Here is a 14,641-nt window from a genome sequence, read left to right on the forward strand (position 1 = left end):
ACACATACCCACCCACATCTGGCTTCCCACCCTGTAGGGATGCCCGACCAAGCCGGAGGTAACACAGGGATTCGAACCGCTGATCCCCGTGTTGGTAGGCAACAGAATAGACCTCTATGCTACCTGGACGCCCTTACTTGAGGGAATATTAGTGGAAAAAATAGCTTTGTTGCTTTGGTTTGATATTATTCTTTAAATGACCAAGCAACTGAATGTGATGAATTTCAGCTGCATTCTTGGAAATTGTATTTATAACATGAAACGCATGTACTGTGATACATATCAATACTGTGTACATTTCTCTCTGATTATCATGATAATTATATTTTCCATTGTGCAGAGTGGCACTATTTTGAATAGATTTTCAGGCAACTTTTTGTAGCACAAGAGACGTTCAAGCATCTACAGTACCACTGATGATTGTTGGGGCTGGTTCTGTCTGTCAGTACCAGCTGGTGTGCTGGTAAACCAAACACACTTATTATGTGCGTATGTGGAATGGGTGTTGTGTGTCTCTACATGACTTTGCTGCCAGATTTCAACGTTTAAACATTCTCCAAGAGATCATGTACTAGTTTTGTTGCAACTCACTTTTCATGAATTGAGTCACTCAAGGGATCATTAGAGTCACTGAATCTACTGAGTTGTCAAGTTGGCAACAGTTGCAAGCAGCAAATGTTTTACGTTTTACTAACATCCATCCATCCATTACCCAAACCGCTTACCCTGCTCTCAGGGCCGCGGGGATGCTGGAGCCTATCTCAACAGTCATTGGGCGGCAGGCGGGGAGACACCCTGGACAGGCCGCCAGGCCATCACAGGGGCCCCACACACACTCACTCACATTCACACCTAGGGACAATTTAGTACGACTGATTCACCTGACCTACATGTCTTTGGACTGTGGGGGTGGGGGCGGGGTGGAGCCCCCGGAGGAAACCCACGCAGACACGGGGAGAACATGCAAACTCCACACGGAGGATGACCCGGGATGACACCCAAGGACGGACTACCCTAGGGCTCAAATCCAGGACCGCCTTGCTGTGAGGTGACCGCGCTAGCCACTGCGGCACTGCGCCGCCCCGTTTTATTTGAGATTGTTAAATTTTTTTCTCAACATTTATATTTTTCATTTCCAACCCTCCTTTCTCAAGCCTCGCCAGACACATTTTGGGTTCCGTTTCGGTGCTGGCGCAGAGCCGACAGAGGCACAAACAGGCTGACTTGGCAGTTTCCTCTGAATGTGTTTGGTAATTCTGTGCAGCAAAAGGTACCCACCTGCGCTGAGGTGGGCGTGGTGGTGCAGCTGGTGATGTGCTACTGCACAGCCGCCGGTGTTATGCAATTTTGGTGTCCATATCAGCTTGAATTTGCACATATGCCTCCGCTAACCCCAGACCACGGCTAGGTGCAGATGCAGATGCAGGTGCGTTGAACTATTGTTGTCTAGCAGTCTAGGCACAGGCCTAGGGGAACATTTATCCAGAGGTGTTAATAGGTGCAAGTCTGTCCCATTTCACTCCACTGAAAAAATCATTAAAACAACAGCAGCAACTAATTGAATGCATCGTTGTAAATAACTTCATCATAAAAACACACATATGTGGCTGTTGAATTCGATGTGGATCAAAGAATGTGTGCTCAAATTGACACAGAAAATTCCCCCTAACTTGACAAAGTGAATGCCTGTGTGGTCCAGACACATGCGCCCCCTTGTTCAAACTGTAGCCCATAGAGACCGACATCGGGAGCCCCATTGGTCACGGGACAGAAGTCAGTTCTATCATCAATATAGCAAGTGGAACGGGACAGGGGATGTTTTTTTAACGAGTAACTGGATCGGGATTTGAAAATCCAGTTCCCTGTCAGACTCTAGACTAAACTAGAGCCTGACACGGGACGTCCACGGTGTCGACTCTAAATCTCTGTATAGACTTGTACACAATGTCTGTGACAGCACCCATCCATCCATCCATTATCCAAGCCGCTTCTCCTGCTCTCAGGGTTGCGGGGATGCTGGAGCCTATCCCCGCAGTCACTGCGCGGCAGGTGGGGAGACACCCTGGACAGGTTGCCAGTCCAGCTCAGGGCCCACACACACATTCACACCTAGGGACAGTTTAGTACGGCCAATTCACCTGACCTACATGTCTTTGGACTGTGGGAGGAAACCGGAGCCCGCGGAGGAAACCCACGCAGACACGGGGAGAATATGCAAACTCCACACAGAGGACGACCCAGGACGACCCCCAAGGTTGGACAAACCCAGGGTTCGAACCCAGGACCTCCGTGCTGTGAGGCGACCGCGCTAACCACTATGCCACCATGCCGCCCGGTCACTGAGTTAATCATACAAACATTAGGCTGTAATGGCACACCCTGTTTATGTATCTTAGGTAAACCATGCAGACTAGGTGTAGCTTCCCCCGAGTATAATCTTTGGTACACAATTCTGTCAATAGCATTGTTGGACTAACCTGGGGCTCGAACCCAGGACCTCCGTGCTGTGAGGCGACCGCGCTAACCACTACGCCACCATGCCGCCCGGTCACTGAGTTAATCATACAAACATTAGGCTGTAATGGCACACCCTGTTTATGTATCTTAGGTAAACCATGCAGACTAGGTGTAGCTTCCCGCAAGTAAAATCTTTGGTACACAATTCTGTCAATAGCATTGTTGGACTAACCTGGGGCTCGAACCCAGGACCTTCTTGCTGTGAGGCAACCGCGCTAACCACTGCACCATCGTGCCGCCCAATTGTCACTGTGAATTAGTGAGTTACTATGTAAGCCAGGCCGTTTGTTGTGTGCTGCCCTCAACTGTATATGTTGTTTCTACACTACTTACAGGGATGGGGTATATGGCGGCCAAGCGTAAGAGTTTACTCCTGCCGGATTACATTCTTCCAAGTTAATCAATGCAGAGCAGGTGTTTTTGGTTTCTCCGACCCACCTTCCTCATGGAGCCAGACTAGTTAATGCTGAGAGACTGAATACGTTCCTTTCCTGATCCATGAGCTGCTCTGCATCTAAAAATGACCCAAGTCCATTCCTGTAGCTTCTGTGCACTTCATAGATACAGTTCTTTGAAAAATCAAATTAGAAGAACCCATTCCATTCTCACACATGTCCCTCTTTTCTGTAATGCGTCCGTTTTTCTAACAGGGCGTTTTGATATTTGTTTTTAGGGCCCTGACACACCAGCCCGACGGTCGACCGTCGGTGAACGTCAGTGACCCTAGTTTTTGCGGTGTGTCCCGCACCATCGGCACTAGTCGGGACCCCTGTCGGCAGCTGTTCGGCTGATTCAGCATTTTGAATTGGCAGAGCCTGTCGGTGAGACGGATCACTCTGATTGGCTGTTCAGCTTAGCGAATCAGTGCTGAGCTAGTGAATCAGGGCTGTCGGCTGTGTAGTCTTTGCGGTGTGTTCAAGTGCTACTTTCTGGCCCAGACAGCAGGCGGCGTGAGGCAACGCAACAGGCGGCGTGAGGCAACGAACAGGCGGCGTGAGGCAACACAACAGGCGGCGTGAGGCAACGCAACAGGCGGCGTGAGGCAACACAACAGGCGGCGTGAGGCAACGAACAGGCGGCGTGAGGCAACACAACAGGCGGCCTTCGTCGCCCCTAGTCGGTTTGTGTGTCTGGGCCCTTACATGTTCATTCTTGTGTGTCCATGTACAAAGAGGAAACCTGTATAGTAAACATGAGCATATACAGTACATTGAGTCTGAAAGCTCTTTACAGTACGGTGCCCATAACCACAGTACCGGTTAAAGCCAAGGGGCGCCATTTCCTGTGTTACACAGGTCCCAGTGTAGAACGTCACAGCTCATTGAGAAAAACACCGTGTTGCAGTAAAATTCACTTCTGTTCCGCCTCTCTCTGCCACCCATGGTCCCAGCCATACCCCTTGGGGAAAGCAGTTCCTCCCCAGCTAGCAAGGGGTATCTCTCCAGTGGGTAGGGTATATTTATTTTCCAGCTGCCCCAACACATTCTGGAATTCAATAAACAACCATAGCGTGAGGAACACGGAAAGCATGCGCAGTAGCACTAGCACCCCCCTCCACCCAACTCCAGCATGCTAGGTGGAGTTATATTATCACAGAGGTGTTAACTAAACACCATCCACCCACCACTGGGTAAGCCTTATCACTACCGGATATTATTACAGTTTGGGATGATACAAAACCTGGAATTTAAAACTCAGCCCCCCCCCCCACCACCACCCCATCTATGTTATTTCTAAAAGATACTGCTGACGATGCCTGAATAGGGCAGGATATGCAGTACGGTCCAGTAGCTGACAACGTCCATCCACAAGCACAACGGACACTGAAAAAGTCACCGGGTGTAGGAATAGGTATTGAGAAGCTATCCTGCACTGCCCTGCGTGTCAGCACCGAGGGTCCCCCCCCCCCCCAACCCTGACCCTTGTCAGGGCGGGAATGTTAACACATGGCACTGTTTTCCACCCAGACAGCAGGAAGTGCATCATAGTGCTCTGTAGGATTAACGGGGACTGTGTTGGTTTCTTTTTTTAACAGGAAAGAGTAAAAATAACTATCAATCTGTGGTTCCAGGGCCCAGGAGGGCTGTCAAAGTTGATCTTTGAGAATCGTCAAACGGACCCTGTAGTCTTGCTTAATAATGTCTCAGGTGAAGCAACAACGGATGTGGATTTTTTTTAAGAGTATTTTAAAACGCGACCTATTCTTTGATATTACACAGTGGAGAGATGCATTAAAAACAATTAAGAGGGAAAAAAAGCCATCAACATACTAAGTCATCGTCTGCATCAAGGCCTGTTGTGTCACTATTTCACAGCATGTGCCCCCCCCACCCCCCCGCTTGTTTCACTCAACCATCAAATTGCTACCGTGGTTAAGAGAAAGGACTACACTGTAGTACAGAGCTGAACGTCCAATCTACAGTAAGGACTGGATATAATCGGGTGTGGTCCTGAAGCGTTTACTGGAATCTGCAGCCAGATGTGTCATTTGCTTGCTTCCATAAAATCCCTGTGATGCGATGTCGACGATAATCTTGATGATGAAAAAGCAACCGGGATACTGTGGCGGCGGCACATGACAACTTGAGACATTCACCTTAAAGTTCTGCGGGCCCTTTAAGACTTGAGGTTAGACGGGCCTGGCGAGACGGAGTTCTGAAGGGTATGGGGATTTTTTTGGGGGGGGGGTGGTTAGCTTGGTAGCTGGTTAACACGCTACATGCTGGTGTGCCCTGTGTTTAAGTGGGAGGAATAAAACGACCCGGCAAGGGCCTTAAAAAGAGAAACCATCTCGTTGTCGCTTCATTCCTGCGCTCCCACAATACCCACCATTCCTTTTTGCCCCTAAAACCTGAGTCATGTTTGTGAGGACTTGTCTAAAAAAATGAAAGCAGGAGGGATTTTTTTGGTTGGACATTATGTACTTCAACATTCAGTTGAATTGGTGTAGTGAACAGGGTCAGCAGGGACGCCGCCTTTCAACCAGTAGACCCGAGTTAAAGACCCCATATCAGCTTGAGCAAAACGATGACTGCCCAACAGAATAGCCATTGTGTCACAAGGGGGGGGTGCTAGAGAGAAACCGTAATAAATACAACGATACATTCTAGCAATACGGTGCTTGTCCAATCTATTGTGTCTCCTAATATTGGTCTGTGAAAACTGAAAGGGTTAGAATGTGACCTTAAAATATTTGAATTCAGCGAGGGCAAAACAAGCGGACTCATATGATTAGCTGAGAGTGTGGAGTGTGCTGTGGGTCTTGCTTATATGGCCCGGTGCTTAGATTGGGCTGAAGAATTTCAGTTATTTGATGGAAATATATTTCATTCCCATTCGGCCAAGAGGTCATGCCCAGATAGCAAAATTGCTGTGGCCCAGACCTGTCCCACACCCTACTCTTCATCCGGTCCACATACCGCGTGGAATGATGGCACTTGGGCGGTCCGCTCCTTTTTGCCAGATCTGGGCCAGAACCAAGCCATAGCAATGCCGCATCTGCCAAATATTTCCCAAAGGTGGCCCATATTTGTTTTGTGATAGCTGGGCCATATTCACCATTTACCACACGGGCCACTTCAGGGTCACATCCAGACCACATGTTGCCCAGAGCACCGCAGCTTTGCCAAAATAAGTCCACATTTGATTTGGTATATTTGGGCCATATTTGCTATGATACATGTGGGCTACTTCAGGCTCACATCCATTTTGTCAAGGCCAGAAGAAGGCCATCAGTGCTGCATCATTGCCTGAAGTGGCCCACATTCGGATGCTATCTGAGTGGAGGCTATGTGTAGAATCGCACAACCCCTTAACATTCCATATCCCCAGTAGAGTAACGAGGATGCCTTTTATCAATATAATCATTTATTATCACACATTATCTAACCTCATGCCAACCACAGAGATGGCCTTCAAGTTCCTTAACATGCCGTCTTCCTGTAGTGTCTTCTGATAGGAGCCATTCTCTGATGCTGGAGCTCAGTGACGGTGAAATGCAACAAGGCCTTGAAACTGACCCCAAAAAAATTTCCCTTGCAGAAACATGTCACCCTCAGCGAAAGCACGAGAGTAGAAAAGAGGCTGATAGGATAAAGAGCAACAAACCCCCCCGCCCCACAAGCTGTGGCATCCGCTACGGAAATTCTAGAAGACAGGGGGGCATAAAGATATGACCACACTGCTTTGGAATGGAGGATGTTTGACGTGGTTCCCTGCATCCTCCTCTTCCATCCCCCCCTTCCCCAACACGGACTGAGGTGTTATTACTGTCCTGTTATTGTAAAGGAACCTGAGAACGTTTTGCTTAGTGCGGCATTCTAAGGAAAGATACGTATGTGTCGCTACCGTCCAGCGCACTTGTATTTATGAAAATAGGAAGGCTGGGCTGAAGAGCTGCAGACAGATTAAGAAAAGAAGGAAACCAGGCTTTTGATATCGCCGTGTGCAACAATAGAAACCGTATATGACCGAGTAAAAACCCCCAAGATTTTCCTATATACCCGCACAATGAAATCTCTGGAGGGCTCACTATGTTTTAATTTGCAAACCTACTTCTCCACAACCTATCCGCCTGCTTTTCAAGTCAAGTAGGTTTTATTTGTCCCCAGGGGGGCAATTGTTGTGTAGCAGCGGCAGCATGTAAACACACAAACCCCTCCGCACAACACACGAGGTAAATAAATACAAATAAAGGCAACGTGTAGTTTGCGCTTGTTGAGCTGAAGCGGGTAGTCTCTGGTGCTCTGAAACCTGTTCGGTTTGGAGTCAACGCGCAAACCTTCAGCCAGGCCCGTCTCCGTCCGCAGTGCCGCCAGTATAAACACAGCGGTCCTCGCCAAGCTCCTGAGCCGTCACACGGTGCAGGTCCATCAACAATGACAAATGATAGCTTAGAGAAAACAAGTTTAAAAAATAACAACACACACACCATATAAACGCCACTTCCTTCTGCGCACTTGGTGCACCTGCCTTCTCAATTTGCCGTGTTTTTTTTGGGGGGGTGATTTTTGCCCCCCTTTTCTCCCCAATTGTATCCGGCCAATTACCCCACTCTTCCGAGCCGTCCCGGTTGCTGCCCCCCCCCCCTGCTGATCCGGGGAGGGCTGCAGACTACCACATGCCTCCTCTGATACATGTGGAGTCACCAGCTGCTCCTTTTCACCTGACAGTGAGGAGTTTCACCAGGGGGGACGTAGCACATGGGAGGATCACGCTATTCCCCCCAGTTCCCCGAACAGGTGCTCCGACCGACCAGAGGAGGCGCTAGTGCAGCGACCAGGACACATACCCACATCCGGCTTCCCACCCGCAGACACAGTCAACTGTGTCTGTAGGGACGCCCAACCAGAGGTAACATGGGGATTCGAACTGACGACCGCTATGCTACCCGGACGCACAGACTATGTACACTTCTAATTCTGATTTATCATAAATCCAGTATTCTTGTAGCCGGGGGTAACATGGGGATTCGAACCGGCGATCCCCTTGTTGGTAGGCAAGGGGATCTTGTTTGTTAGCGGAGTCATCGTTCAAGTTTACTCCGATTGATCCAGGTGGGGAAAAACACTTAACATTTTTAAAAACCTTTTTAATGTCTGGTCCTGGTTTAGTTAGACCAGAGTCAAACAGGACTCCCATAAGTCCCATAAGGGGCTAAAAATCCCCCCCCAAAAAATAAAAAAAATAATGATCATCATTACATTTATATATCCCTTTTCTAGACACCCAAAGCCATTCACATTGAAGGGGGTAACTCACTTCAACCTCCACCAGTGTGTAGCACCACCTGGGTGATGCACAGCAGCCATTTTGCGCCAGAGCGCTCACCACACATCAGCTTGAGGTGGAGAGGGAGGAATCTTTGAGCCAGTTACGTGGGGGGGTGATTAGGAGGCCAGATGGGGAGAGGCAGGTTGGGAATGTTGCCAGGACACCGGGGATCCCCTACTCTTTGTGATAAGTGCCATGGGATCTTTAATGACCACAGTGAGTCAGGACCTCGGTTTAACGTCTCAGCCGAAGGACGGCGTCTCCTACAGCAGTGTCCCCGTCACCGCACTGGGGCATTGGGGTTTTTATTCTGGTTAAAAACACATCAGTAGAGAATACTGCAACACACCTACGACACGTTTTGCTTTTACCATTTTTGTTTTGCACTCAGTCAGAACTGGTGGACTCCACAGCATCTATATCTTGTTCTATACGAACTACATGTACAAAGTCATTTGCAGAAACGGAGTTAAATTCAAAGATTATAGACGGTCTGGCGGCCTGTCCAGGGTGTCTCTCTGCCTGCCGCCCAGTGACAGCTGGGATCGGCTCCAGCATCCCCGCCACCCCGGTTGGGATAGGTGGCTTGGCTAATGGATGGATGGCTGGATAGACGTAGTTGCATCACATTTCCCAAACCCATGACATGTGATGCTCAATTCAGGCTGGAAAACACCAAGTGACATCAGCACCAGGTTTTCCATGACTGTGGAGAACCTGGAGCGAGTTTTCTAGATTAGAAGGAACTCGTGAAGTTCTTCATGTGAAGTACTGAAGGTCGTGTTGGGACGAGGGAAAATCTCTTTGTATATCAATCACGTATGTTTGGCAAATGAGAATTTTAATAAAAGCAGACCTCTAATGAAGTAGAAATCTCTTTGGGGCTGAGTCCCAGCCCCCGAAGTCCACTTTCTCTGGATTTTCTCCAGCAAAACCACATTTCAACCTCATTTCATCAAGCCTGGCTCTCGCAGGCTTGTAGTGCTGAGCAATGTGTCTGACAGTTTTCACGTCTTCACCTTTCTCTTGAAGGTGACGGAGAGACATTGTCTGTAGGTTTGCATCATTTCTCCACCAACCTTTCCGTTTTGTCTTCTCCTTGCTCTGGACAAGAGACAACAACAAATCTCGGGGCCTATATGGGATGTTTCTAGTCAGACAACCTTGTGCCCTTCCCTAGTATGCCGTTTATTCCCCTAATGGACAGGAGGGAGGCACATGCTGCTTTGGGCAAAGGAAGTCACCCCAGAAAGTTCAAAGGTGAGGAGGGTACCAAGGTTCAGCTGCAGATATGACAACTAACTGCTGAACGTTTGTGGAGCCGCCTCTTCAGGGCCAACCTAATTACACTAAGAGATCGAGATCTTAAGCAGTGGAGGTTTGTGGGTACACTCTGACCCAACCACATTTTTCACTGAGGTCACTGACAGAACTTGGCCTGGCTGACTGCACCCTAGACACCACTGCTGCCCTCGTGCAAGCATGGTGTCTCTATAACCCGTCATCCTATAAGCAAGACAACTGGGTAGAGTAGACTGTCCGACCACTCCATCAACAAGAAAGCATGAATGTGTATGTCTGCGTGTGTGTTCTCATACTTCTACCTATATGAGGAGCAGTTTGACTTTTAACCATCAGCGTGAGGACATTTTGGCTGGTCCGTGTAGGGGTCTATCTCAGGGTGAGGGCCCAGACACACCGAACCGACTAGCGGCGAGGAAGGCCGACTGTTGCATCGCCTCACGTCGCCTGCCATCTGGGCCAAACAGTGGCACTTGAACACACCGCAAAGACTACAGCCGATGGCCAACTAGCATGTTGTGTTCTGCACTGATTCACTAAGCTGGACAGCCAATCAGAGTGATCTCTCTCACCGACAGGCTCCGCCCATTCAGCCGCAAAGCTGCCAACAGGGGTCCGACTAGTTCCGACAGTGCGGGACACACCGCAAAAACTAGGGTCACAGACGCTCACCGCCGGCCCGACATTGGCCGCCGGCCTGGTGTGTCAGGGCCCTCAAGGCCTTGGGTTTGGGGTTAGAATGAGTTTAAGGTGAGGGTCAGGGTTAAGCATAAGCATGCAGCTCTGATGGTTAAGTTTAGGATTAAGGGCTCAGGAAGGAACATAGTCAATTAGGGGTACTCAGGTACAACAAAAACGTGTGTGTGTGCGTATATATATATATATATATATATATATATATATATATATATATATATATATATATATATATATACACACACACACACACACACACACACACACACATGTATAAGTCAGACTATAAAGAAATGGGGCTGGCACTGACAGAAGTCTAAAATGTCTCAATTCTCTGACAGGGAGGATCAAACGTGGCTCTCTTGTCATATTCAATATGAAAGGATGGATTCAGCAGTGGAAACCTGCCCTGCGGGTTGAAAAAGAGGGGCAGCTATAGAAGGTGGACTGGTGGTGGGAAAATAATAAAGCATGCTGATGTACATTTTTGAAAATATTTACCCCCGTGTCTTCGTAACTTATCTCTGCAGCCAAGCGTTTACAGACCGTGAGTCCCGTGATGACGCGTTCCTTTGACGTGACGGTAACCTGGAATACGAGCGCGTGCCGCTCCGCCACGTCAAACCGATTTCAGCCGTAAATCTGGATCATGCGGCGTCTCAAAGTAGGCATTTGTATTTTGACTGAGAAATGGGTTTTGAGACCTTTTGTTGACCCCTCCCCCAATGCTGTTGTATACGCCCGTTGACCCCACTTCTTCTCTGCAATGGGGGTGAAGAGAGGCTCGTGGAAGGGGACAACTTCTTGTGGTCAGACGTGAATCCGTTTTCCATCGTCCTTCACAGTAACTGCATCGTCCAAAGACTTCCATGCAGCACTTGCCCCCCCCCACCACCACCACCACATTAATTGACTAACTTTGCAAAGTTGTATCATCACCTGCAGAAAAGAGTGGGTGACACCAACCAGTGAGTTAAAACCCCAGTACATCCCCACTCCACCCTCTAACCGCTGGAAGAACTGGGTGCTTCTCTCGGGGTGCCATGTGTTAGGTGTGGTACATGTTCGGAGGCTTGGTTTTCTAGCTGCGGTTTCGTAAGGATGTTGAAAAGAGTCAACGTCCTTACCCATCTCCCGAGGGCCAGTGGGCTAGTAATATGTCAACGTATGAGCAACGAGAGAAAAAAACAGTTACACTCAAAACAACAACGTGGAATAATTTTTACAAAAAAAAGAAAGATAATATTCTCAGTATTTGGTGTCCATAGCTAAAGACGGGTGAGAGTAATTAGGTCTGAAAGGATCAGAAGACAAGTGCAACTACTTGGCCCATCTCCCTAAAGGTTACGTGGCCATGTTACGGACTTGGTGATCGCCTTTACGCACGGGCTCCCTAGAAGCAGCCGGAACACACGCTCACCTTCCAGCCCGCGGAGCTGTTGCTGTCTCCTTTGTCCTTGAAGTAGGGCACGCTCTTCACCATCCACTCGTAGATCTGAGCCAAGGTGAGCCGCTTCTCAGGTGAGCCGTCTATCGCCTGGGCGATGAGGTCTGCGTAGGACATGTTCCCCCACGCGTTCCGCCGCGACGAGCTGCTCTTCCGGTGGCCCACGGCCGCCGCCGCCGCCGCCGCCGCCGAGGTCGCGCAGGGCGGGGAGCAGCGCGGCGGTACCTGTTGCTGCTGACCGCACGGCCGCGTCCGCCGGGCAGCGCAGCCCCGCCGGCACTGGATGTCGGCGCAGCTCGCCAGCGGTCTGAGCTCTGCGGAGTCCTCGGTCTCCTCCAGCAAACCCAGGCTGCCGACGAACTCGGCGTTCACCGGCTCCCGCTCGAGGGAAGGCGACGGGGAGGAGGTGCCAGAGCTGACCGGCGCGCCGAACTCCGGCCGGGGCAGCGGCCAGGTGCACGACCGCGGGCGGGAGAGCGGCTCGAAGTCCGGGTCGATGTCGACTACACGCGGCGGAGGCAGCGGTACCTCGGCCATGATCTGAGGCGCTCTGCGGCGGGAGCATGCGCTCGGCTCAAGCTGTACAAAGTTGGTTTTACTCCGCGCACTCCAGCGGGCATCCCAGGATGAAGGCCGTTTGATGAAGACGGAGGCAGCTTGAACCCGGGGGGAGGGAGGGAGGGGGAGGGCTTGGCCGCACGTGACAGATAACCCGCTAAACCCACGCAGCCCACCTCTTACCGGGCACTCGCGGGCGGTGTGGTGCGCCGTCTCCACAACGGTGCGTGTGTAAAAGCAGCGTGAAGTCGGTTGACGCCCACCGACGCTTTGATTGACGTTCTGCACCAGCCAATTGTAAATGACGCCGTTTTGAAAGCTTTCGGAGAACAGGGACTTCCCAAATTTAAGCGTTTTGTTTCCTCTGTAAAAAGCCGCGCACGCATCCGAGCTTTAGGGAAACTCTTAAAAATGCATGTTCCTTGATGCTGCTAATACTTTTATCAGGCCATTTGTTGGCATGTAGAGAACGGTGAACATGTAGAGGACCATCCATCCATCCATCCATCCATCCCACCCGGGGGGACTTGGCCGCACGTGACTCTCCGTGACAGATAACCCGCTAAACCCACGCAGCCCACCTCTTATACAAACCGCTCATCCCCATCGGGGTCGCGGGAGCCCATCCCAGCAGTCATTGGGCGGCAGGTGGGGCGACACCCTGGACAGGCCGCCAGTCCATCACACAGGGCCCACACACACACACACACCCACACACACACATTCATACCTAGGGACAATTCAGTACGTCCGAGTCACCTGACCTACATGTCTTTGGACTGTGGGAGGAAACCGGCGCGCCCGGAGGAAACCCACACAGACACAGGGAGAACATGCAAACTCCACACAGAGGATGACCCGGGACGACCCCCAAGGTTGGACTACCCCGGGGCTCGAACCCAGGACCTTCTTGCTGTGAGGCGACCGTGCTAACCACTGCCTCAGATATATTCTGTACTTCAAAATTCAAGACTTCTCCCAGATCTTAAATCTCCTCACTAGATTTGAGGGTTTTGGTTGGTGTTCAGTATTATTTATGTTGATAGTCAAATATGTTGATAGTCAGCCCACAGTAAACATGTTGTGTTGCCGTTCTAATAAACTGGAATAGACATTTTGAATTAAATAGTTTTGACTCAATTTGTTAGCTGAGTTATCAGAATATAATGTGATATAAATATTAGACCACCCAGGCGGTACACAGCAAGTTGAGGACCGTGAACAGCAAACAAGTTTGGGGCTGGGTGTGCTCAGGAAATTACTTTCCATGGACGTGTCAAGCACTAATCTTCCACATCTCTTCTGACAATGGGTGACCAAGTGTGTTTTTAAAACCCAGGGGTGTAATCGGTACAATTAAGCTTATTATTGTTTTAAGTTTTCACCCACCGACTCATTCTCCTTGGAAAATGTGCGGGGCCGGGGCTGAACAAATATTAGAGCCATCTGGCACCATCTGAGGGCCCCTGATATTCTGTGCTGGCTGTATGACTTCAGCACTGGCTTGCTGGAAAACACCATCAATCATGGCCTAAGGATAGCACCCCCCCCCAACTGTTTATATGACCTTTGGCACAAAAATAACAAAATGTTTTCAACCTTGTAATCTCATTAAGGACTTGGACTTCTACCAAGCTACTGGACAAAACACTGTTCTGTTTTTCTAACCACCAGGCCCAAGTTTTACCTAAACATAAATAGACATGTTTAAGCGACAATGACAACAGGCCAATAATAGTCTGCACTATGATTATGTAAGAAACCGAAAAAAAAACACTTTCACACTTTCATAACCCTTACGATAGTTCTTAAAAAGAGGCTAAAAATACCGGTTTATTTTTTTCCCCCAAGTGACTTGACGACTTTCATTACCGTAATGAGTGTTTGACTGTTAATCAAAAGGAGCATACTAGAGGTTAATTTTCTAGTCTTGTCACGAAGTTCCATAAAGGCTTGTTTAGGTGTCAGTAGTATTGGACTTTAAGAAGCCCTGCTAAAAGTGGAATTCCCTTCGACAACCGCCTTATAAGCTATTAAATCTTATTACTTGTACACTATATTGTACATGTCTTACAATTCCTCCACGTCCATACAACTGATGGTCACCACACCCCTCTCACCATCAATGGTATGGACATGAAGAGAGTCAGCGATGGTAAGTTCCTGGGAGTTCACATCAAGAGGACCTCTCCTGGTCCTCACACGTCACTGCGCTCTCCAAGAAGGCCCAGCAGCGTCTTCACTTCCTGTGGCGTCTGACTCAGGCGAGTCTCCCCCCACCCATCCTCATCACATTCTACGGAGGCACCATAGAGAGCATCCTGACCAGCTGTATCTCTGTCTGGCATG

General features: G+C 49.5%; 1 protein-coding gene across 1 annotated transcript in view; it reads right to left on the bottom strand.

The window, feature by feature from the left end:
• LOC130116853 (forkhead box protein O1-A-like) overlaps positions 1-12,377 on the bottom strand; it is a 30,564-nt gene extending 18,187 nt beyond the window's left edge. The window contains exon 1 of the mRNA XM_056284930.1: positions 11,708-12,377. Coding sequence (XP_056140905.1) covers positions 11,708-12,271 — 564 coding nt within the window. The 5' untranslated portion in view covers positions 12,272-12,377. The remainder of the gene's footprint in view (positions 1-11,707) is intronic.
• Between the last annotated feature and the right edge of the window lie 2,264 nt (positions 12,378-14,641).

The sequence above is a fragment of the Lampris incognitus genome, chromosome 8 (genome assembly GCF_029633865.1).
Source record: "Lampris incognitus isolate fLamInc1 chromosome 8, fLamInc1.hap2, whole genome shotgun sequence".
NCBI lineage: Eukaryota > Metazoa > Chordata > Actinopteri > Lampriformes > Lampridae > Lampris > Lampris incognitus.